The sequence below is a fragment of the Corella eumyota genome, chromosome 2 (genome assembly GCF_963082875.1).
Source record: "Corella eumyota chromosome 2, kaCorEumy4.1, whole genome shotgun sequence".
NCBI lineage: Eukaryota > Metazoa > Chordata > Ascidiacea > Phlebobranchia > Corellidae > Corella > Corella eumyota.
In genome coordinates this window covers 16362814-16387282 of record NC_137491.1, presented here as the reverse complement: position 1 = coordinate 16387282, position 24469 = coordinate 16362814, and the positions used below count along the sequence as shown (strand labels likewise).

General features: G+C 28.8%; 2 protein-coding genes across 4 annotated transcripts in view; both read right to left on the bottom strand.

The window, feature by feature from the left end:
- Positions 1-4579, bottom strand: part of LOC145742526 (titin-like) — a 65302-nt gene extending 60723 nt beyond the window's left edge. The window contains exons 1-9 of the mRNA XM_082560303.1: positions 4448-4579; positions 3620-3794; positions 3196-3297; positions 2723-2885; positions 2229-2416; positions 1927-2096; positions 1454-1557; positions 854-1358; positions 438-641 (exon numbers count right to left, since the gene is read on the bottom strand). Of these exons, the coding sequence (XP_082416429.1) occupies positions 438-641; positions 854-1358; positions 1454-1557; positions 1927-2096; positions 2229-2416; positions 2723-2885; positions 3196-3297; positions 3620-3794; positions 4448-4520 (1684 nt within the window). The 5' untranslated portion in view covers positions 4521-4579. The remainder of the gene's footprint in view (positions 1-437; positions 642-853; positions 1359-1453; positions 1558-1926; positions 2097-2228; positions 2417-2722; positions 2886-3195; positions 3298-3619; positions 3795-4447) is intronic.
- A 628-nt stretch (positions 4580-5207) lies between these two features.
- The window catches only part of LOC145743114 (low-density lipoprotein receptor-related protein 1-like), a 54531-nt gene continuing 35269 nt past the window's right edge, over positions 5208-24469 (bottom strand). For all 3 annotated transcript variants that reach the window (XM_082561008.1, XM_082561009.1, XM_082561010.1), the window contains 36 exons: positions 24205-24388; positions 23714-23824; positions 23206-23353; positions 22602-22717; positions 22261-22368; positions 21694-21810; positions 21334-21453; positions 20806-20925; positions 20100-20270; positions 19579-19720; positions 19094-19199; positions 18667-18788; positions 17915-18222; positions 17575-17680; positions 17353-17450; positions 17019-17168; positions 16617-16838; positions 15892-16040; positions 15588-15681; positions 15060-15191; positions 14511-14636; positions 13964-14145; positions 13437-13545; positions 13101-13217; positions 12442-12583; positions 11954-12045; positions 11472-11637; positions 10891-11006; positions 10237-10425; positions 9537-9775; positions 9106-9263; positions 8742-8838; positions 8348-8576; positions 7130-7940; positions 6281-6491; positions 5208-5887 (listed from right to left, as the gene is read on the bottom strand). In XM_082561008.1, the coding sequence (XP_082417134.1) occupies positions 5747-5887; positions 6281-6491; positions 7130-7940; positions 8348-8576; positions 8742-8838; positions 9106-9263; positions 9537-9775; positions 10237-10425; positions 10891-11006; positions 11472-11637; positions 11954-12045; positions 12442-12583; positions 13101-13217; positions 13437-13545; positions 13964-14145; positions 14511-14636; positions 15060-15191; positions 15588-15681; positions 15892-16040; positions 16617-16838; positions 17019-17168; positions 17353-17450; positions 17575-17680; positions 17915-18222; positions 18667-18788; positions 19094-19199; positions 19579-19720; positions 20100-20270; positions 20806-20925; positions 21334-21453; positions 21694-21810; positions 22261-22368; positions 22602-22717; positions 23206-23353; positions 23714-23824; positions 24205-24388 (5949 nt within the window). In that variant the 3' untranslated portion in view covers positions 5208-5746. The remainder of the gene's footprint in view (positions 5888-6280; positions 6492-7129; positions 7941-8347; positions 8577-8741; positions 8839-9105; positions 9264-9536; positions 9776-10236; positions 10426-10890; positions 11007-11471; positions 11638-11953; positions 12046-12441; positions 12584-13100; positions 13218-13436; positions 13546-13963; positions 14146-14510; positions 14637-15059; positions 15192-15587; positions 15682-15891; positions 16041-16616; positions 16839-17018; positions 17169-17352; positions 17451-17574; positions 17681-17914; positions 18223-18666; positions 18789-19093; positions 19200-19578; positions 19721-20099; positions 20271-20805; positions 20926-21333; positions 21454-21693; positions 21811-22260; positions 22369-22601; positions 22718-23205; positions 23354-23713; positions 23825-24204; positions 24389-24469) is intronic.

Genomic DNA, 24469 nt, shown 5'->3' with positions numbered 1-24469 from the left:
AATATAAATGAAAATATAAAGCTAAGTTTTAGCACATAAAAAATAATAAACAATATTTAAAAATATCTAAGACAAAGCCAAGCCATAAAAAGCGTTCCGATTATAAAAAAAAACTGTTTTATAAAAACTATCAATTGAAAAAGATTAAATCGTTATCAAATACATAAAACAAAAATATCTAGATAACGCTATAAGAAGTATAAACTTCTGCTAAGCCTACATTTAACAAGCAGCTCAATTATCGAGAATTTATAATCTATAATATTCCAAACTGCCAAAGGCAACACGAGACTGGGTCGGGGTAACTGGTGTTACTATATGTTTATAGGTCGTAAAGTCGACCTTCCCATGTCGATGATAAATAAAAAAAAAAATATGAAACGGTTGTTGAGAGTCTACCAGAAAGTAATTGCTGGGTAAATATTTCAATAATTTACCTTCTTCTGATTGGATTCCTTTTCCGTTATAAAACCAATGCGTTTCGACCTGGGCTTGATTTGCTTTACATTCAAACACACAAGCCTCGTTCTCCATTGCAAACTGATCGCCCATTGGTTCGAATTTTAGTTCTTCCTTTGGTTTTTCAGGTTCGACAATTTCTCGTTCACTTACATTCTGTATATCCACGTTGTATACAACTTCTACAAAAAAAAATTAAGGTATTAACAAACATACAAGTTAACAAAAAAATAGATTACAGAATATCTAAACACGGGTTTACCAATAAAATTTTACAAAAATGTAATTCTTTATTAAGTATTTCATCTTAAATAAAATAATGTACAAAACGGAATAAAACTATAAACCATGAAAGACTATAATCCTAATAATATTCATCATTAAGAAAACCTACCTTGGATAATTTCTTCAAGTCTTTCGGTAACAATTTCCTGAAAATTTTCTTCCATTCTTACTTCGTGAAGTTGAGTTATTTCCTGCAAGTTGATCGGTTCTTGAATTGGTTTCTTGCGCTGTTTTTTAGGCTTAACTTGCACTGGTTCTGGTTTCGGCTCTGGCTTAGGTTCTGGTTTTGGCTCTGGCTTAGGTTCTGGTTTTGGCTCTGGCTTAGGTTCTGGTTTTGGCTCTGGCTTAGGTTCTGGTTTCGATGCTGGTTTTGGTTCAGGTTTTGGCTCTGGCTTAGGTTCTGGTTTTGGCTCTGGCTTAGGTTCTGGTTTTGGCTCTGGCTTAGGTTCTGGTTTCGATGCTGGTTTTGGTTCAGGTTTTGGCTCTGGCTTAGGTTCTGGTTTTGGCTCTGGCTTAGGTTCTGGTTTCGATGCTGGTTTTGGTTCAGGTTCTGGTTCTGGTTCAGGTTCTGGTTCCACAATAAGTGGTATTTGTTGAACCACTTCTGGTTCAATCTACAATATTTTTGTAGTTGAAATTAATGATAATTTTATGCCCTGACACCCTTAAAATTTGTTCTGTTATGTATTTTAAAAATGTTTTCACAAACCTCTTCACATTCTTCTTCCTCTTCTTCAAATTCCTCCTCCAAACTCTCAGTAGATTGAAAAGTAAATTCCTCCTCTTCATCTTCGCTTTCTTCACTTTCCTCTTCTGCAAAATAATTATATAAATTAAAACATTTTTGTAAACAAGTAACACTAAAAATTAAATCCACGATGATGATATGATGTAGTGGTTATAACATTTTGGTTTTCTAGACTTAGACCCTGGTTCAATCACCACTGCATCCTTTAAACGACATTAGCTACGTTAAAGCCTAAAACTAATTGTCAAGTTTATATTTAAAATTACCAAATGCAATTAGAGTCTGGGTTAGACTAACAAATGTTGTCTTTTTAGTTGGGCTGAAAAGTTACTTTAAAGATAGACATTTTACTTTAAAGATAAATGAATACAAAAATGAAAATTTTTAAACTATTAACATAATTTTTAATTTTACCCTTACACACAAAAAGTTACCTATTGAGTCTTCAATACGCAATTTCGCAGTAGATACGTGAGGTCCAGCAACAACACGATATTCTCCTACGTCGTGTTCTGTAGTAGTATTGATACGAAGTCGATATTTTGATCCACTGTTTGAAACTTTGTATTTCGAACAGTTTTTAATGCGGTCGTTGTCCTTATACCTGTTAATTAACAAACACAACAACATGTGTTAATCTTTAAAATCCAACACACATAAAAAAATTTCACAAATAAATATTAAAAAAATGTCCGCTAAGAACGATAATCGTTTTAACATAACATAATAAACTTACCAGTTGACTTTGATTCCTGGCACGTTGACAACCAATTCCGTCACGAGCCTTGCGTTCTTTCCCATAGTAACCGTGACGTCATGAATGTCCTTGACAACCTGAACCTTTTCGGAATGAGTCAAAGACAAACTCCTAGTCATGAGGTTGTAAAGATCGTGGACTTCTTCCGCTTCGTCCTCCATCGACATCTAAAGTAGTCAAAAAACAATACAATAAGTGGTTCTTGTCTGATATAAAATAATTAAGCAGGTGATTTTAGCAGTTGTAGCTGCAGCGATAACAGCGTATCTTTTTTTCAAGTTAACGTCGGATTTAAATCTAGTTACGATTACTTAATTTCTAGTCTTATAAAAAGGTTATAAAAAGTGTAAATTTACCAAAAAAGACTAATATATGTTTACAATAGGCCTATCTTATTAAGTTTAAACTATACTTTCACAACTATTGTGGTAATATAAGGCATTTATATTCTTTCATAAGTAATGTGCATTTACCGTTTCTTCTTTTTCACTACTCTCAGCATATCTCGACAGGATTTGACGAAAATCGGTAATTCCGTAATATCTTGCATATTTTTCATATTCTTTGGGATCTACCTCGGTCAATAACTCGAGAATGCTTTTGTCCAACACTTTTTTTGGTTTTCTTTTTGATGGTCTAAGCAAATTTAAATCACATTAACAACAATACTTTCTCAATACTACAATATTAAAACAAATTGGTCACAAACTGGTGCTTGGCTAATAAAAAATAGCTTTGGCTGGCCTAAAAGTTGACAGGCAGCGTAAAATAACTTGTTTCAACTCCCTTAGTAATATAAGCTTTTTTTGAACAAAAACGATTAGAATAGAAACAGACATTATCACAAACTAAATGATATGAGAGAGAAAAACTTGTTATCTTTGGACATTATGATAAGTAAGCCTATAACTTGATAAATGTCGAAACATAAAAAAATTGTACTTACCTTTTGAGCTCTGTAGCTCGTAGTTTTTCTGACACACATTTGTCTTGAACGATTAAATCAAACGGAACAGAAGCTTCGCCATCTTTGTTTTTGGCAACACACCTGACAGAATAATAAGCAATTTTTTTGTAAAGTTTTTTGTATAGTTACGTTGCTAAAGAAGCGTCACAGAGTTAACCTTATTACGTCACAGTACGCTGGTATTGTAGTGAACTACATTTATTTTGCCTTACTATATGGACCACAGACCTAAGCCAAAAAATGTTAAAGAAATACATTTAACGTTTTTAAGCAATTTATTTTCATTTTTGCCCAACTAAATTAACAAAAATACACAATATTTAAATTGTCTTAAGCCCTATACTGTCTTAAATTCTCTTACTAACAGTTTGTTTTAAACTGAAAACATCAACCTAACACTTGCCTGTACATGCCCTTATCTGGCAAATCCAGTACACCAATTTTAAGAACATGCTTGTTTCCATCTTGTGTGATTTTAAACCGACCATAATTTCGAATTTGTCTTCGAATTCCTTTTCTCCATTGCACCTGTGGTGCTGGCTCTCCGGCGACTATAGCAGTGAAAGTAACTGTTTCTCCTGCAAAAACAATTCTAAACGTTACAAAGCTAATTGTTTAATGGAAAGGGTAAAGCTACGTATTCCACTGCGCGAGGGCGACGCTTTTTTTGCAAAGGCGCTGATTTTTTTTCGTGCGAGTTGCGATGTAAGCTTGCCTTAAAATATTTTCGTCTGTAAAGGCGTTGTTATAATAAATAACCTAGTTGGTTTAGTACATTAAAAAATAGAAATCCCTTTTTCGTTATAATTAGTTTATTACACACTACTCGATAAAACTTAAATTTTGGAGGTGAAAAAATGGTTTTTAAATAAAATACATTGCAATTGAACGACGTTAACGTGAAAAATTTAGCGCCTTTAAATTAACAGCATAGTTTTAGTTACTGAATTTTGCCTTTAGTTTTTTTAGATTTTTTTAAGATTACTTTTTATTAAATTAATTGTTTTTTAAAACTTAACAACACTTTAACATAATATTATATATAAAAAAATGTTATTATAAATATTAAATTTAATAGCTTAATTAAAATGTTCTTATAACAAATGATTTTGATATTAAAAATTAGGCTTATAGTACAAATGGCTTGAAAACGCCGTCACTTGTTAAAGCAACTTTTTACAAACTTATTATTGCAAAGTTTTTTCAAATATTTCATGGTTATACAACTCACCAGTTCCACACGTTTCACTTTTTGGTTCCTCCACGAATTGTGGTCCAATCTGGCTAGAAGTCGCTGCATCCATTTTCAATTATCCTAACTAGCTTGTTAACAACAAGCACACTTGTAAAATATGTTTTTAACTTTCTTTTGATATCTATAAACAAAAACGTGGTTAGTTTTTTTTTATAATATATAGCAAGTATTAATTCTTCGCATCAAAATCTAGTATTTTCACTTTGAATATCTTTTTTATTATATATTTCTTAGGTTCTTCTATTGGCCTGCTAGTTCAGCGAAATGAATCCAAATGACTGTACATACATGGTTATACTGTTACTAACAGCCTACATTAGATTTAAGGTCACCGTGTAGCTGCTGGATCGTTTAAGGTGAAATAATTTGCACTTCAGCAAAGCGCATAAGTCCAGACTTGATGACAGGAAAAATTGATTTAAATTACTTTTAGTAAATGTAGAGCTGTCAAACCGCAATTTGCATTAATAGGAAGGAATGTATTAAAATTGCTTTTTAACTACAAAGAATAAAAAAATAATTATTTAACTGCAATCCCTTTTTATGGTTTTACAATTTTAAAAAATTATTAATTGTTTTAAATTCTACAAAAAAAGAAAACAGTAACCTCAAATTTTAAATCAATTTTATTATTAGCACAACATAGTTATATGAATTTGTGTAAACACATTAAAATTTGATTGTCTAAAAATGATTTAAAAAGTATTATTGCAACACAAATTGATTGTAAGTTCAAAAATAATGTATAAAAAAGTGTAAAGAAAAATAGCAAAATATAATAATACTTTTTGGGAGGGATAATATAAGCATATAGGCAATTTTAAAGATGGTTTTGTCTTTTAAAAACTGCATACAATTAACAAAAATACTGCATTTTAAACAAAATAATAGGAAAATATATAAAAAACACAAAACATAATTATCCTTTCTATAAAATGTCTAAAATCTAAAACACATTAGCAATAAAAATATATAAACCATATAATACGAAAATTATGCTTTTAACTTGCCTTTTTGAGCAGTGTTAAAATATAAAATAGTGACAAGAATTTTGGTACAGTGAAGTGCATAGAAATAGATAGGCAATCTAAATTTTACAAAACGACAGTCTACATCACAATGTCTCACATGTTTTGGTACCTTTTTACCCCAAAAATACAAAAAATCAGCAGTTCTCTACACAAGGCAAAATAATAAATGTATCGCACATAAACAGATAGGTACAACTTGATAATGGCTAAGTTTGGGTCAAGTATCGACAAATAAAAAAAGTTTTTATATAGTAGGCACTTCGTACCGTTTTGACTTATCTAAAGTTTTGTGCAACTGTATATCTTCACCCTCTCTTAGTAATTGAGCACTTTCTTGGTCGTCGTGGCTTTTTGAATATACAATAACACTGTAAGGCTTCTCAGACTAAAAACAATGGTAAAATAAAACAACATTTAGAAACATTTTCAAAATTTTAGATTTTTTATTTATATTAATTTTCTCTTATCGTATGTAAGTATTAAACTTAACTACTGAAACCAGCAGCCTGGTGTATAGTGGTTGAAACACTTGTCTTCACCACATCAGGTCCTGGGTTTAATCCCCATTGCTTTAACGCTATAGCACTTGATTAAGGTGCTATAGCATTGTGTTAATCTAAGTTTAAGCCAAAAAATCAACCTTATAACATAAAGGATAAGTAAATAAAAAAAAAACAACACCAATATGGTAAGTCCATCATGCGCCCAAAGTTTTAGCATCATAATCTCAGTTAAAATATATTAAGTCATGATCATTATTAAAGAACTAATTAGTTACACTCATAACGGTTGATGCAGACTCCAAGTCCTCCTCATCTGTTTGAACCTCGGTATAAGTAAGTCCATTTTTATTTGATTTATTTAACTCTTTCAGTTCTGTGTCATTTTCTCTTTCAGTAGCATCTAGTTGCTCAGCAGCAGCAGCAAGCTCACTGTAAACCAAGTCTCCCACTGTAGTGTTTGACCCAGCCATTCTTCTATGCTTAAATCTAATTGACAAAAAAATATATGTTTTTAGGTATGTTTATTTTATTTATTTATTTTCAATGTAAGAAGGTCGACTTCACAACCTAAACATAAAGTAACATCAGTTACCCTGACCCAATCTTAAGTTGCATTTAGCAGTTTTGGATATTCATGAAAAAATTGACTGATACTTAAGCTGCTAATTAAGTGTTAGCTTAGCAGAAGTTCATACCGTTAATAGCACCTTATTCAAGGATGCTACAGCATAATAGGAGCTGTGGCAATTGAACCCAGGACCTGATGTAGTAAGCTAAATGTTACCACTACACAACACTGCCAGCTTCTTACAAGCATTAAAAAACATTGCTTATTTTTTAACTGTATCCTACAATACTACTTTGTTTAAAATAGACTTTTAATCCTAATCACGAGTTTAAGTTTTATAACTATGCCCTGTAATACATTGCCAATACTAGTTTCTTTATTTAATCTAACTATATCAGTTTAAAGAATTAAAGTTATTTCACTACCGAACATGCTAACATAGGGTTTAAAAACTAGTTACTTGAAATGTTAAATAACCTCAACATAAATATATAAGCCAACATAAGTTATTTTATACTAAAAAAGTAATATTATTTAACAATAAAGAGACACTTACCCAATCATAAGATTTTTCCGCTTAAAGAAAAACATTGCAATCACCACTCCAATAACAGTTAACCCAAGTAAGGCCACTCCTCCGACTGTTGCCATGACAGTAGAAGTGGGCACGCCAGCATGCTTAAACACAGGGACAACTGAAACCTCACAAGATTTCCCTACGCTGCCATTATAACATCTACATTCATTGTCAATACATTGGGCAAGTTTTTTACATTTTGGATTGCAAACAGCATGGCATTCTGTTGTCGTTGTATTACTAATGCAAACACATGAGCTATGTTGATCAACAGAATCAACGTTCATCATACAAATAGATGTTGTACCACAAGATGAGCAAACATTTGAAATGTTTTGAGAATTTAAAGGTGAGTTTTGAGATATTGAGATAACAGACATAGTAGCAGAAGACTTTATCAGCCAGATAATACCATGACGACCAGTTAAATCAAAATCTGATGACCTTAAATTGGTATAGGCAAGTTTGTTAAGCCTAAATACTGCATTGGTGTGCAATATTGTACCGAATATAGCATCGCCATAGACTACAATCAAATAAGGCTTCATATTGTCAGAAAATTTCCAAACCACTTTTCTATTACTACCCTTATACGTGCAAGTTGATATTTCCCCCAATTTCATATTTGCCCAATACACTCTCGATGCTAGGCAATCTAAGTCTATACTTGAGGGCCAAGAGGTGTTACTGAGTGTAGTAATAATGTCAGGTGGGTCTAGGCTTAGCAAATTTTTTCTTAATATTGAGGGTTTTTGGTAACTTGAACCACCATCAGCAACAAATAGATAGCCTACAAAAGAATTTTTATTTTTGCTGACAAAGCAATAATAATAAAACTAGTCGATAGCCTGCCCAATGGTCAGGATTTTAATTTTTGTTGTAATATGGTTGAAACTCTAACCAAGTTTTGCACACATTAATTTACTAAACCACAACTGGAAGTTTTATATTATATATAGATTATTGTTTTAAAAGTTTGGCATAGAAGTAAGCCATAATGCAAAAATAGATTCTATAAAATCAAAAATGCAAATTGTGTAACCAAAAATGCAGTGCCAAAAGTTAAAAAAATGAAGGGCCAAAAGTTTGGGTTTGAGTCTGTGGCTCAGACTCAAAACCAAACTTTTTTAAACTGTTACTGGAAGCATTTATCATTTAGCTGTTTTATCTGAAATAGTATTCAAAAAATCAACATACCATTTGGAGAAATCGCAATATCAAGAGGCCATTTCAATACAGAATTGGATCTGTTCATTAAAACAACTTCACTATTATTTTTCAAACTTCTTTTTTGCCTTGTAGAAAGAGTTAAGTTATGTTTTGTTACAATTATATTTCCAATTCCAGTATCACTCCAATATAAGTTATTAGTTACAGGATCATATACCATCCCAGTAATTTGGTTTTGACTTGAGAATTGTCTTACCTTAAATTAAAGTAGGTAATTTGAAAAATTTTAATATAAAATAAAAAAAATTATTATTAAATACTTCATCATAAAAAAAAGTTCTTCGAAAATTGGTTAAAAATTTTTAAAAATACATAATTCTTTTAGCATTTCATACAAAGTTAATATTAGTAAACAGTTTACCAATATTTGTTTTGAGGAATCATGATTATTTGAATAAACTATTGCATTTTGCTTCACATCAAAAAAATAATTTCCGTTGTTTGAATGTGGGGCCATTCTAAACATAAAAACATTTTGAATTCAGATATTAATTTTTTTAAATCATAGTTTTTAGATTTCTTCTTTTAAATATTTAAAAAAAATTATTATTTTTATGCACATAATTTATTGTGCGTATTAATTTTTTTCTTTGTTTTCTTAGCAAGTTCATACAGCAAGGAAGCAACAAGGGGGAAGGACTCCATGCAGTGAAGCCTAGTGTTTTACCTATAACCATGCTGCTGGTTATATCAAATGTATATTAGACTATGAAAAAACAACTTACCTTGTAATTTCTCTGTAAGGAAAAGTTGCTGATAAGTTTGCCATGGCATTTAAGTCCAGAGTGTTAAAAGTTTTCATCTCAGGTGGTTCCCCACCAATCACTTGTAAAGTAGGAATAGATTGCCCACTTTGAAGTTTAGCAACACAAAAGATCCCATACTAAATTAATTATTTAGTAAAGTTATTAAAATGATCTTTAAAAAAATTTAATAGTTAGAAAAAAATATTATTAAAAATTAAAAGTACAGTAATGAGGCTGTTATGTATAATTGTATTTGTAAAAAAATAAACTTTGCTAAAAAACAATGACTTAAATTACTAAACAGTCAAAATCATAAAAGATACAATAACTTAAAAACACAATAACTAAAAAAGGTTAAATGAAGTCCTGTAAATAAATCTTAAAATATAAACCAAAAGTAAATATCTTACTGAGGTATATCCTTCCTTACAAGAGCAATGAAAACTTCCAACAGTGTTTTGACATATCTGCGAGCAAGGGGAAAATAGCTTACACTCATTAATATCCATACAAGCAAATGAATCATTCTGAAACTTAAATCCAGGTTTGCAAGAGCAGTAAGCTTTATATCTTCCACCAGTGGCATCTTTAGGTAAAGGTAAGCATACTTGCCCATGTTCAGATAAACATCTTGTTGTACAATTGATATCTAAGTGAAAAATATGTTTTAGAACACTATTTGTAATTATAAAATTAAAAAATTAAAAAATTAAAAAAAGTTTGATAGTTGGCCATGCTCTATAAGGTCCTTGGTTCAATCCCCACTAATTCCCTATTTTTAAAATCCCTTGAAATCTGTACATACTTTAACAGAATCAGTAATAGCAAAAACTGTTAAAGTCAACCCAAGATCAGGTCACTGTAACACTTATTATTAATGTTTAGGCAGTAAATTGGTCTTTTTACACTAAAAATTAAAATATATTAAAAAATGAAGATTAAACTATTCGTCGGCATAGAAATGTTGATAAACTATTAAAAACTAAGTTAGAACTTCTCCTTTATAGGTACAACATCGCTATAATATTAACTTTAAGTTTTACTGCATTGAAGACTCTTCAATAACAATACCAAATATTATAACCATATTACACAATATAATGTACTTGCCTTTACGACATAATAGCTCATCTTCTCCATTTGGGCAATCCTTAATTCCATCACAGAGATCAGCAGTGTGTATACAAGATCTATCTGAGCATAAATATCCATACCTTTCTATCTTATAACTTGAAAGTGGTGAAGTGCTAGTGTGTTGAAGTAGACAGTGTGTTGAATTAAATGAGTGTTTGGTATTACCTTTAAGCAACAAATAAGTTGATTTACAAATAGTCAATTTAAAGTTATATATTATTACTACTAGTACTAGGCATATATACTAGACATGTATACTAGGCTAATATACTAGGCATATATACCGAATAAATCTATACCAGATTCTAGGCGTGACTAAGTGAGGTCCTGGGTTAAATACCCTTTACTTTTGCATTTTAATATAAGGAGCTATTATAACATACTTGCCTAAAAACCAATTGACATGAAACATTGTAAAATAATATTCTTAATAATATTTAGAATTGGAAAAACCAGATTTAGGAATGGGAAAATTTTCCTCATATTTAGTAAAAATAATAAAAAAAATAATAGCAATACAAGAACTGTCATTGATAAAATGATATCAAAACATTAACAGTTAAATATTTTTAAGGATTACAATATATAAACATACTTAAAAAATAAGTTACAAAAATTACATATACTTACCTAGTAGTTTATGTAGGAAACAATAAGAACCTTGTTCGTCACTATCTGTGTCATGACAATTATTTACTCCATCACACAACTTACTTAATGATAAACATATATCCATGTTCTCACATCTAGTATTAAAAACATCTAAGTTTTAATAAACCTCAACCTCAAAATTGCAAGTCAAAATTTGCAGGCAAGTCCACTCTTTGAATGACTAAGCTTCCAACAAATTTTTTTGCATAACAATTAGGACCCCGAAATAAAATAGTCACCCTGATCACCATTTAAGCGCCCTTAAAACCAACATAGCCCCCTTATGACCAACTCCCAAAATCACCATATAACCATTTCTACAACCTAATAAGCCCTGCCAAACCGGGTCCCTTAAAAAAAAAAAGTTCCCTTAAAACCAACAAACCCCCCTGATTACATTTTAATCCCCTTACAACCAACTACGACCACTTTTAACCAACTGAGTTCCCATAAACCAACAGGGACACCTTACAATTGACTAACTGGTCCCTCCAATTACAAAAAACTAAATACCATCAAAGCCTACTTACTAAGCCTAATTTTCTAAAAATATATTTTACCTAAATGGTCGATTCTTGGTGCATTGAAATGAGGCACAAACCGGACCTTCATCACTACCATCCATACAATCAGGTTCACCATCACATTTAAACATATGTGGGATACAACTTCCATCAACACACTGCATCATGTGATATGGACAAGTTGTTTTGCTTGGATTTACATCTAAATATATAGAAAAGATTAATAATTTAATCTGACATTTAAAAATGAATAAGATGTTTGAAATGAATTATATACATTAAAATAAAGCTAAGACCAGTACAAAAAATATAAAAAAAATTTCTAATTTAGTTTTGGAATTTTTTTTTCAGTTTTAATTATATTTCTCTTACAATAAAAAAATGTGAACTTTTATATGTATTTTTTTTTATTATTGCAGTTGCAAAATATTAACTTGGCCTTAAAATATTAACCAAGACATGTATTTACCTAAACAACCTTCAAATTGCTACAAATTTATAAATTAAATATTTTTTACTTGAGCAGTTGTGTTCATCTGTTCCATTAAAACAATCTGGAAAACCATCACAAAAATGTGAAGTTGAAATACAAAGAGAAGATCCATGACAACTACATTACAAAAAACAATTTTTAAACACAAAAATACAAGTTTATAAAAATTTTGATTAAAATGCACAAAGAACCAAATGCAACAAAATGGTGTAGTGGTTTTAACACTTGGCTTTAAAACATAAACCCTGGGTTCAAATCCCACTGCATCTGGATTGTGGAACGTTTGAATAATACTCTCCAAAAAAATAAATATTGCCAACTTTTACAGAAAACAATCGAAGGTAAGTTATCAATAAATAATATCTAAAACTGCAAAAGGAGTTTTAAAACTGGATTAAGCCAAAGGGCCAGTTTTGTTAAATAATACTTTATTTATAAACTTTTAATGACAAAAACCAGAAGTTTAAAGCATTTTGTTGGTACTACAAGACTTAAATTGTCAAATAGACTTACTTTTGGTATCCTTTTTCGCAAACTTTACTGCAATTTTGTTCATCAGAACCATCAAAACAATCAACATTTCCATCACAGACAAACAAATTTAAAATACATTTGTGATCTGATTTGCAGGTAAACTCTTTACACTCTGGATACACTGTAAAAACAATGTTAAAAAAACATAAAAAATAATATTTACTGTTTTTAAAAAAAAGGAATGTTTGATTGAAAATTTAAAAATGTTGTAAAATTAAGATTGTAGCAAGTCTGTTTCAATTATAAATCATTAAATCTTACAAGTTTTTGTAATTAGTTATATATAGTAGACTATAAAATAATAAATTAAAATTTAAGAGCTTTATTATATTTTAACTCAGAAAATTAGTTTTGCTATTTTCCATTTGCTATATTATGTTAGTTATTGCTATGTTCAAATTATAAAAATAATAAAGAAATAAGTTTAAAATATTGCAAAATCATCCACATATCGACAATTCATCAACATAACAACCGGAGCCTAAACAACACGTTAACTTGCTATAAAATTAAGAAAACTGCAAATAATCATACCCTAAACAACATTAAAGAAAATTTTGCAGTTAAGGTAATAATGCTTTTCTTGTCTATTTAAACTGTTAGAAAAGTTTGTATTTTAATAAAAAAAAACAAATTACCACATCCAATTTCATCACTGTTATCTTCACAATCTTTAGAATGATCACACCTCCATTCCTGTGGTATACAACCTCTGTTCTCACATGTAAACTCTGTTGGGTCACAAGTCTTGCTCTCTTAATAAACAGATAAAATGAATTAATCAAAGTTAAAAAGTTAGCACTACTTTATTAAAAATTCATTTAAATTTAGTTTAACTTATTTTTATTACCAATAATAAAATTTAAAATTTGGAAAAAGCTATTCTTCAAGAAAGTGTATTTATTTCCTCAAATAAAAAACACTTTTTTTTCTATTTATTGTAGATATTAACCAAAAAATTTAAATAAATTTACTGCACGAATCTTGGGTTTCATCACTGCCATCCAAACAATCTACATTTCCATCACACAACCATGATGAATAAATACATTTCTTGTCAGTTACACATTGAAACTCTTCTTTCTGCGTATGTATCAATATAAAAGTATCAGAGTTAGATTAAAAGCCTCACCTCAACAATTAAAAACTATAAAATTAAGGCTTTTGTTGAAAAAGACTATGTTTTTAAAATAAATGATTCTTGTTTTACCTTTATTAAATAGAATGTAAGATATTTCTTAAAGAAATTTAAAAATGCAATTTTAATAATAAAATTAATATCTATGCAATAAAAAAGTGACCAAACAGTTTATAAAATATTAATACAAAGTAAGCTATATTTATTTTCTTTTTAATCTGCAAAATCTTTAAATAAAATGTTAAAACTTAATTAAATTTAATTGCAATGATATTTTTTTCTTTTATTCTGCGAATTAAAAAAAAAATGTTAAAGCTTAGTCAAATTTAAATGCATTATTAACCTATCAATACCAGAACCTACCTTGCATTTTACATGTGTGCAATTTACTTCATCTGATCCATTAAAACAATCAGCAACTCCATCACACATCCATGATTTTGATATACAGATATCAACATTTGGTGAAATGCCTCTTGACAATCTGTTTGTTTCCGACACAGCAAATTTACACATAAACTGATCATCGTTACATGTAACTGGGGCTATACAAAAAATACAAATTTCCATAAAATTTAATGCATTATATTCTACTATTCTAATGGTACAAAATACCATACTACACTGCTAATAGTACAAAATACTTTTTTTTTATAGACCAATGTTAGTCACGTGTTTGCACCTTCACTACCTTGTTATACTTATTTTTAGTGAGTTAATTTTGAATAATATCTTTTTGTGTTTTTTAATATTCTATTCTATTTAAATAAGATTGGTATTGTAATAAAAGATGCATTGAAAAAAACAAAACATATTTAAAAGAATTCATGAAAGGTAATAAATAAATAACTGATATTGCTACCTAGATAAAAATGCAAATATAATATATATTTAAGTTAACTACACTTACGACAATCTAGTTCATCTTCCCCCATAGGACAAGTAGGAATTCCATCACATCTGTGTAGAGCGAGTATACACTGGGGTGGGCTAGAGAGCGAACATTTTAACTGAGAGGGAAGGCAAACATGATGATCTATATAAAAATTTAAAAAAAACTTTAAAAATTCATGCTGTCAAAATTCAAGAGAGTAAAGTATGCATCAATAGACAAGGTTTACAAAAGTGTAAAACTGTTTTTTTTTGTTAAAATTTAAAGTTGATGTAAAAAGGCAAACTTTTCAGCCTAAACATAGAGTAACAAGGTAATTGAGGCAGTTGGGATATTATCAAGCAATTTGCCAGATAAATCTGCCAATCAATTTTTGGGCCCAACAGAAGTTTTTAGATTGTAGCGCCTTACTCAAGGAGTCTACAACATGGAAGCAGTGAGAATTAAACCAATGACCTCATTTTGTGAAGTCAAGTGTTCTAATACTACACCGCGTTGCTACTGTTATATAGACTTAATCTAAACTCAATTTAAGTTAAACAAAATAATTGAAAATATTTAATTTACCGCAGTTTGTTTCATCTGAACCATCATCACATTCTACAACCCCATCACAGATTCCAGATGGACTTATACAATTAAAAGAACTCAGTGTACTGTTTTTACACTGGTATTGACCAGGTTGGCAATAGAATTTATCTGATAGAAAAGGAAAATAATTTACCAAAAAGTTTAAGAAAAACAGACCTTAAGTATAAATATATTTTTTTTAGTTTTAATATATTAAGTAAACTTAAAACTTTCAGTTACATTAATTGAATCTTAAACTACTTATTTCAGCTACTATTTCAATTCAGTATGTTATGTATAACTTTTCAGATTAAAAATTATCTATTTTAACATGTTTTTAAAGATATATATCAATTAGAATTTAATTAAGCAACTCTTGGCCCTTTTTTTAAACTTGATATACATGGTAATAGTAATGTGTAACTGTTTGCAACCACTTCATGATTTGGTTAAATACCTGAACAATTAACCACTTAAACACCATCACTAAGGTGTAACATAAAAATATTTTAAAGTTATAGTTACCACAGTTAGTTGGTTCATCTGAATTATCACCACAATCGTCCACACCATCACATTTCCACCACATTGGAATACACTTGTCATTCTTACAGACAAACTAAAATAAAAAAATCTCAAAATATAAATTATCTGGGTCAGAGAAATTTTATTATTAAACGAATCTGTCATTAAGCCTTACAAATTCATAAATGCATTTCAGAAAATATAAAGCAAAATAACAAATTTTTGTTTTGATACTAAAATATCTTTCAAATTTTACCAATGTCAAATAATTTGTAACTAATGAAAAAAGTATCAATATTTTTACCTCACTGTAAGTACAATTACTGATGCACGATCGTTGGTCATCAGATAAATAAAAGTTGTTAGGACATGCACACATGTATTGACCTTGTGGACTTATTAGACACAAATCTTCACAACCCCCGTTGTCGATCATACATGGGTGTGGGTGAACTAATAGTAAAAATACCCGATTAACTATTTACAACCTAATTGAATATTTGTTTTAATTTTAAATAAGACCAAATAAAAAAACATTATCAAGACCTTACATTGATTTCTATTGTCTCATGTTATAGCTTAAGTAAGATGGTAATGATAACTTTTTTGTATCACTTTAAGGTGATAGATTTTTGAGTTTTTATTAAAAAAAATGTTTTAGAAATATATTTTAAGCCATTTTAAACAATAGGCTAAATGGCAAATAGCGTGGCATTGGTGTGGCTAGAACATAAAACTTTTGGCTTAAAGTCTGCTACCATGACTGGTTCAGTGTACACCATAAAAACTGAACTAAACAGACTGATACTTAGGCAATATCACAAAAAGTCAATAAAATGGCAACAACACCTACAGACCAAACCAAAGTAACAAAAATAACACTTAAAAAAGGGTTGATAGGTGTAACTTCTTAAAACATGTACTAATAAACACAAAAAAGTTCAATTATTCTAACCAAAGTTTGCCTTTTTTGTGACCTTATTGTTCTGAAATTAAGACATTAAAACTGTACTTAATACAAATACATACTTGGTACAGGTTGTCTAAGTGGGTGGACAACTTTAAGATCCATAGGTTTATGTGTAAGATGATTTTTCAATATAAAAGGTGATTTTGTTATTCTTATCCCCTTAAATTTATCCACAGATAAAATTGAATTTTCATCCCAGTCGGTCCAATATAATTTATCCTCAAAAAGAGTCAGAGAAAAAATGTTTGATGCTGTGTCTTGATTGGCAGGTCGTTTGTAGACTAAAAGTATTGTAAAACAAATTGTTTAAACCAAATTTTTTAACATACGTAAATTTAAAATTACTAAATATATTAAAGTACATATTTTATTTAAAAAAATATATATTTTAACATTGTTTATATGATTTAGTCCCTAACTTAACTTTTAGTAATTTAGGACTTAAACAAACAAAAAAATACCTATTCTGGGATTGGATCCATCAAAATCACAGTAAGCAATATAATCTTCTTTTGCATCTGCCCAAAATAACTTATTACTTGCAAAATCAAGAGTCAAAGCATTTGGCCAAATAATTTTCTTGCTAGGCCACAAATTTTTTGAAACATTTTCTAAAAATAAAAAATTAATTTTGCAAAAAAATCTAATTAGTTTGTATATAAGTTAAATCAAAAAATTGTTAAAATAGCTTGTGATATTTTCCATTAAAATATATTTATTAGTGCTAAGTGGAAAATATATGTTCAAATGGGTTTTATAAATTAAATATACTTATTTAATAAAGACAAAAATTACTTAGAATGAGGTTGTTGATAATAACCGATCTCTGTGTTCCGTCCATTCCTATTCTTCCAATATGTGGAACCTTACCCCAGTCTGTCCAAAACAAAAATCTAAAAAATAAAATTAAAAATCAAATAAAGCTTACGTAAAAATTGCTTGATTTAAATAAAATTTGCTAAATAAAATTAATTAGTCGCTAAACAATATCTTGAATTATTAAATTTATATAACTACCCTAGTCTTGGATGTAACACAATAGCCCTTGGTTCATCTAACCCAGTATTGATTAATATTTTATGGAATTTTCCGTCCAACTTTGAAACATCTATTGTGTTTTTGCCTATAAAATAATTTAAAAATGTATATTATTAATAATAGTACAAAAAAATAACTAATTTACAATTTATGATAATAACAAAATCACATTTCAAGGATATATTTTAATATTATATTTAAAAAAAAAACTTAATATATAATCATAATTATTTTATTTAAAACACTTTTAAAAATATCAAACAAAGATAGAAATTGAAATAAAGTTTCTTTATCTTACAGAAAACTAATAAACTCTTACCTTTATCAGTCCAGTACAAATTCCTCCCAACCCAGTCTACTGCAATACCATGAACCTGTTGTGTGAAAGTCTTATGTATAGTTTCAACCCCTTGTACATTATCCATATACATGGACAGCTTATCTAAATCAGTGGTGTCCAGAGAATGGTTTAAAGCCATGCGCTGTATAACACTTTGTCTGCGCGTCACATCACTCCAGTAAAGCATTTGACCTGGCCAATCAAAATCAAGCGCAACAACATTACGCAAATGAGATAATCGCATTACAGAGTTAGAAGCATTTAGGGTGATCTCACGAACATAATACCTAAAAATATGTGTTTAGTAATAATTAAACTAAATTGAAGTATGTTTTATATTATAGGTATAGTGGAAGTTTAATGGTTATATATATTATGTATATGTCTACTTTATGGATTTTAAAATAAAAAACTACCACCTAGCGATTATAGCCAAATATCTGTAGCAACCACATCGCAAAAAGCAATTTAATTGTAACCAACCAAAAAAGTTGAAAATGTAGCCTATTGGATTATAGCTTAACAAGTGTAAATTAAGTAGGTGAAATGTATTAAATTAAATCTATGGATGAAAAAAAAACTAACAAAAAAGTTTGATATACCCTGCTAACTTTCTAATAATATCCCAACCTTAATACATTAATACACTGACAAATATAATGACCCAATCAGGACGGATTCCAAATTTAGACTTAAGTTTATACCCAAATTTAAAAACTAAATGTGTTTACTTGTTAGCAAATATGATGTAAGGTTCCCCTGATGTAGCCAGACAGTTGGTTGGTTGATTGTGATCTTTATGATATCCTGAAGCACATGAACATTGATATCCACCCTTCGTGTTTTTACAAACCTAATAAATATTAAATCAGTTTAAGTAAATTATTGTGAACAAGATTTTACAAAGTGTATACAGTGCAAAAAGAGTTTTTAAATAAGTTAAATCCATATATAATAAAGCTTAGTGGACGATACATGTATATATATATCCAACATATAGACCTCTGAAATAAACAAAACTGCCTTTTGGCACATGCAAGTTATCACAAGCAATTATAAGATAAGAGAAGCAACTTTAATATGACAATTAAAAATGCCAACCATATAAACAGCTATCCACTCATAAAAAAAGATTCATAATTAAAACTTGTTATTTACCTGAGAACAAGGTGGATAAAGATTTTCTTCATCACATTCATTAATATCATCACAAGATAAACCGTCATCCTTTAACCGGTATCCAACATTACAAGCGCATGTGTAACTAATTGTAACACAAGAAATATTTAAGTACATGAAATCATATCAAGTAAACTATTTTTGAGAAGTATTGGCTTAGAAGTTGTTACTGTTTATTGAGCCTTACAAAAGGGCAATACAACATGGACGTAGTAGAAATCAAGACCAGGACCCCAAAATAAAGTTAACTACTCTAACTAGTACACCTTGTCACCAGCATTTCATACGTTTTTTAATTAATTTTTTTTAGGTAAAAAAAAAATTCTTAGATTAAATATAAATAGTTCATAATTTTATTAATATTTGTAAAACTAGGCTAGACTAAATTAAAGTCACCTATATTTTGAATATTATTAAAAAAATAAAAACAAAAATTTAAGTTCATTGGAAAATATTGTCTTCACCTGTACTTTTGATCCACACAAATATGATTACAATGATTAAGTGATTTAGAACTGCATTCATTTTCATTACAATTTCTCTCATCAGAATAATCATCACAATCTGGTACATTATCACATGCTTTTGACAGTTCAATACATTTTCCTTCAAAACAACATACATTTTATTATAATATTACATAAAAAAAATGTCAACAATAACAATTAATTAATTAATTAATAATTTTACAAGACTGTAAGGGTAATTTTAATTTTCTTTGAATAGTTATTCATAAGAAAGTTTGGCTTTACAGCCTAAACATAGGGTAACCTTTGTTACCCTGACTCAGTTTTTTTAAAGATCATTAATTTTTTTATACTACTTAAAAACTAACTTATATTCCTACTCCAGGACGCTACAACCTTAGAAGCAGTAGGAATATAACTTTTAAAATCTAACTATTAAACATTGCTAGATTATTTTCAAATATATGTACAAAAAATTACAAAACTTTATAAATAATATTAAAATAAACTGAAATAACCTTCATCGCATTGTAGGTGAGTAGTAGTGTTACAATCTTGATGTAGAGTTGTGCAGTTTGTTTCATCCGATCCATCATTACAATCCTTATCTCCATCACACATCCAATCTCTGTGTATACATTGACCTTCAGTTGTACACTGAAAGAAAGTTGCATTGCAGGGAGTATAATCTAAAAACAAACAGTTTTCAAAGATTTAATATTATTCAATTTTCCGAACTTTTTTTTGAATACCCCATTACATTTTTCCTTTTGAAGTTAGTAACTCAAGATTATAAAAAAAACTTTTTCGAATTTTAAATGGACTAAAGAGTTTAATAAAAAAGTCTATTTTAATAATTTAGAGATAACTTCAGTGTAAAACATATAGTAAAATCTGATTATTATTTTTATGTAATATTACCTGATATTTTTTTCCAATTGTTTTTAAACTTAAAAACATTGATAAAACTAAGTTTGTTTATTTTTAAATTAATGGTAATGCATCAAATTTGCCCTTAGTATTACTTTAAATTATTAAAATTCTGCTAAAATTTATGCAAAAATTTAAATTTTTTTTGTTATTGTAATCAGTTGATTGCTCACCCTTAGGCTGCATTTTAATTGTAGTAATAACCAATATTTGCCAGCAATTATTTACCTGTACAATGTTTACTACGATTCATTATATATAAAATATTTCTCAATTTTTTTTATATTTCTTTACCACAATTCTGTTCATCGCTTCCATCTTCACAATCTTGATCAAAATCACATTTCCAATCCATTACAACACATTTTCCAGATTTCACACATCTAAACTCACTCTCTTTACATGTTTCCACAACTAAACAAGCAACAAACGTTTTAAGTAAAAAAAATTTGTTTGTTTTGTTCTCTAATGTTACAGCTGAATATAAACTACATTTTGTAGGATAAATAAAATTCAAAAAAATAAAGAAACAAAAGTTTATCATGGGTTATTAAATAAATTAATTTAAATCTCATTAAATTAACTGTTAATTAACATAATAAAACAGAAAATGCATGTATAAAAAAGGCATGCATACAAAATCACCTTTGCATGAATTTTGGAACTTTAAACCTCAAATGTCAAAACTACTCAATACATTTGAAAAATCAAGACATCCTTGTGCAAGTTGTGTAAATGTTGGTTTACTTATTAATATACCCTTTAGCTTTAACATTTTAAATTTGAACACAAAAAATTTATTTTAAAATGACCACAACTTACCACAAGAAAGTTCATCTGAACCATCAGAACAATCATTCTGTCCATCACAAGTCCACCTCAGAAAAATACATCTCTTTGATTCAACACACTGAAAGTAACCAAGCTGACAGGTAGCCGATTCTAAAAATTTAAAATTACCATTTAAATTAGAAAAATATTTAAAAGAAATATAAAGAACCCTAAATTTAGGCTAAAAAATTAGTGGCTTCATATCAAGGATAAATAATATAGAAAATGTTTGAACTGTACAAAACCCCAAAAACATATTTTTTTCTAAAATTTTGTAAATCTTACTGCAAAATTAAACACTATTAACCAAAAACCTATGCAATGACTTTAAAAATTTAGCACATAACTTACCACAATTAGCTTCATCACTTCCATCATCACAATCAGGTTCCATATCACACTTGTAAGGTTTTGGAATACATTTTCCTGTTGTGTTACATTGAAAGGTGTCAGCCGGACAATCATGATCTATAAAAATAACATAAAAACATTCTTATCATGCAAAAAATCTTGTTTTTTTTATTTCAATTTTTCGATAAATAATAAAAGTATGCAATTAACAACACATTGATGCAGTTGAAAAATAAAAATTATGATTTACAATATAATAATTAAATATTTATAGATAATGATTTACCAGTTAACTTTTTTTTATTTATCCACGGTTAAGTTCACTTCACGACCTAAACATAGAGCCACATCAGTTACCCCAACCCAGTCACGAGTTGCCTTGGCGGTTCGGGATATTATAGTTTATATTTATGCTCAATAATTATGCTGCTGATTAAGTACTGGCTCAGTAGGAGTTAATACCAATATAGTGCCTTACTCAGGGGCACTACAGTGACCAAACCCTTTACATACACTTTCCCGCAACTAAATAAAAATAAAATGTAGTAAAAACAGATATAAACAGACCACAATTTTCTTCAGAACCATCACCACAGTCATTTTCATGATCACATTTCCATGAGGTTGGTATACAAGCTCCATTATCACAAGTAAACATTCCATGCATACATGATGCTAAACAAATTAAATATTCCAAAAAATAGCTTAAAATAAATTTATAAGATTTAAAGGTTTTAAATTAAAGTTAAAAAAACTGTATAAACATTCAATTTTAGACAACTTAAAATAAAGCTATTTTAAAATAAAGCTATTTTAAATGACAAATATTTATAAAATTAAAATTATCTATCTCAAAGTGCATAAAACAAATAAATGTATAAGTCTACTGAAATTTCGTTTTTACTTACGAGGACTGGTAACTTGGCAGTCATTTTCATCACTATTATCACCACAATCATTTACTCCATCACATTTCAAGTTTGAATTTATACATTTGTTGTTTTCACATCTAAAATATCCACCCCTATATACAAGTAGAATATTAGCAAAGAACTAAATTAAGTACAAATACAGTGTTATTTAAAATGTTAATACAAGCTTTGTGTAAATGCTGTAAACATAACTACAAAACACTCAAATTTTATATCTTAACTTAAACCTTAAACTTTACTTATAACTTAAACCAAGGTTATAACTTAAACCTAAGACCCTAACTTATGACTTAAATTAAGATCATAACTTTTAGTTAAATCTTAGGCCTTAACATGCAATTTGTTTCTTAGACTAAAGATCTTGGCTTTAACTTTAATTAAAGTTATAACTTGTAACTTATACTTAACTTGAATCAAGATTATAATATGTAACTTGAACTCAAGACTTTACCTTATATCTGTTACAAGATTATCTATTTAAATTTGAGACCTTTATGCTTTTAACAGTTCCCAATTATTCTACTGATTATAAAATGTTATGTAATACACATAAGATCTCAAAAATCCAATCAGTAAAAACCTGCAAACTCTGGTGTTACAGTAAGTAGGATTTTCGTCTTTTTCATTTTCACAATCATAATTTCCATCACAGGTGAGTGAATATACAATGCATGTTGTTCCACTTACTGAAAATCCACAATCAAAATGTGCCTTATCACAAGTTGTGCCTACAAAAATCTTATTTTAACCACCTGTTTTTTTGTAGGAAAGATAATTTTTTACTAATTGTAGGTATATGCACTAAAGTGAGTGCAATCTCAAATTAATTTTTACAATTTTGAATAACAAGTTTATGATGGTGTTGTGTGATAATTAGCAGTCTTTTGGTTTTTAGCTTAACCAAAACAACTACCGTTTATAGCACCTTACTTAAGAGTGCTAAGCTGTAAAAATCAAAGAAATAAGTAAACAAAGTGAACCCAAGTGTTCTAATCAACATACCTTATAACTAGCCTCTTAAACTCGTTACCTAACTTGGTTAGATATTTAAATTAACTTATAGAATTATATAAACTAATTGTTTTCACCTATACATTCATCACCAAAACTTCCATCACTGCACATACACTTAGCCTCATAACTTTCAGTTACAACACATCTGTGCTTGCAGGTTACTACATCGCATGGGTTGGGTCGACCTGCAAAATTAAGTCATAATAAATAAAAAAACAAAATTTAAGTAGAAAAGAAAAGTTTTGTTAAAAGTTAATAAATTTTTACTATCTTAGTTTAAAGTTTAAATCCTACTGTCAGCAGTACTCAACTAAGTAGAATGTTAAAAAGATTTATTTTTAAGACATGAATGATAATTTGCAAACAAAAAAATTTTTTCCCAACAAGATTATAATAGATAACTCTCATTTATGAATAAATTATAAACAAAATCTTGAACATTAAATATTATGAACAAAATTTTAAATATAAAATAAAAAAAACTGTCAACACAATTATGCATAATATAACTGTGGTTAAAACTGTCAATTTGCCTTTAACTATTAATCAATAATAAACAGCTTACAAGTATCATTATAATAAGCCAGTACTCCCATAGTATTCATGTAGGTTATATTTCTCAGTACCATCATATTCTCCCCGGTCCATTTATTCAACCTAATCACTTGATGTAACTTCCAATCACTCCAATATAAATAATCACCCAACATAGTGAGGGAGAATACATGCTCCATTCCTTGAGCTATTACCTTAAAAATTAAAAAAAAAAATAAGCTACATAATTTAATATAAAAAAATGTTAATAATAGTTTGAAATGAGGCATATAAAA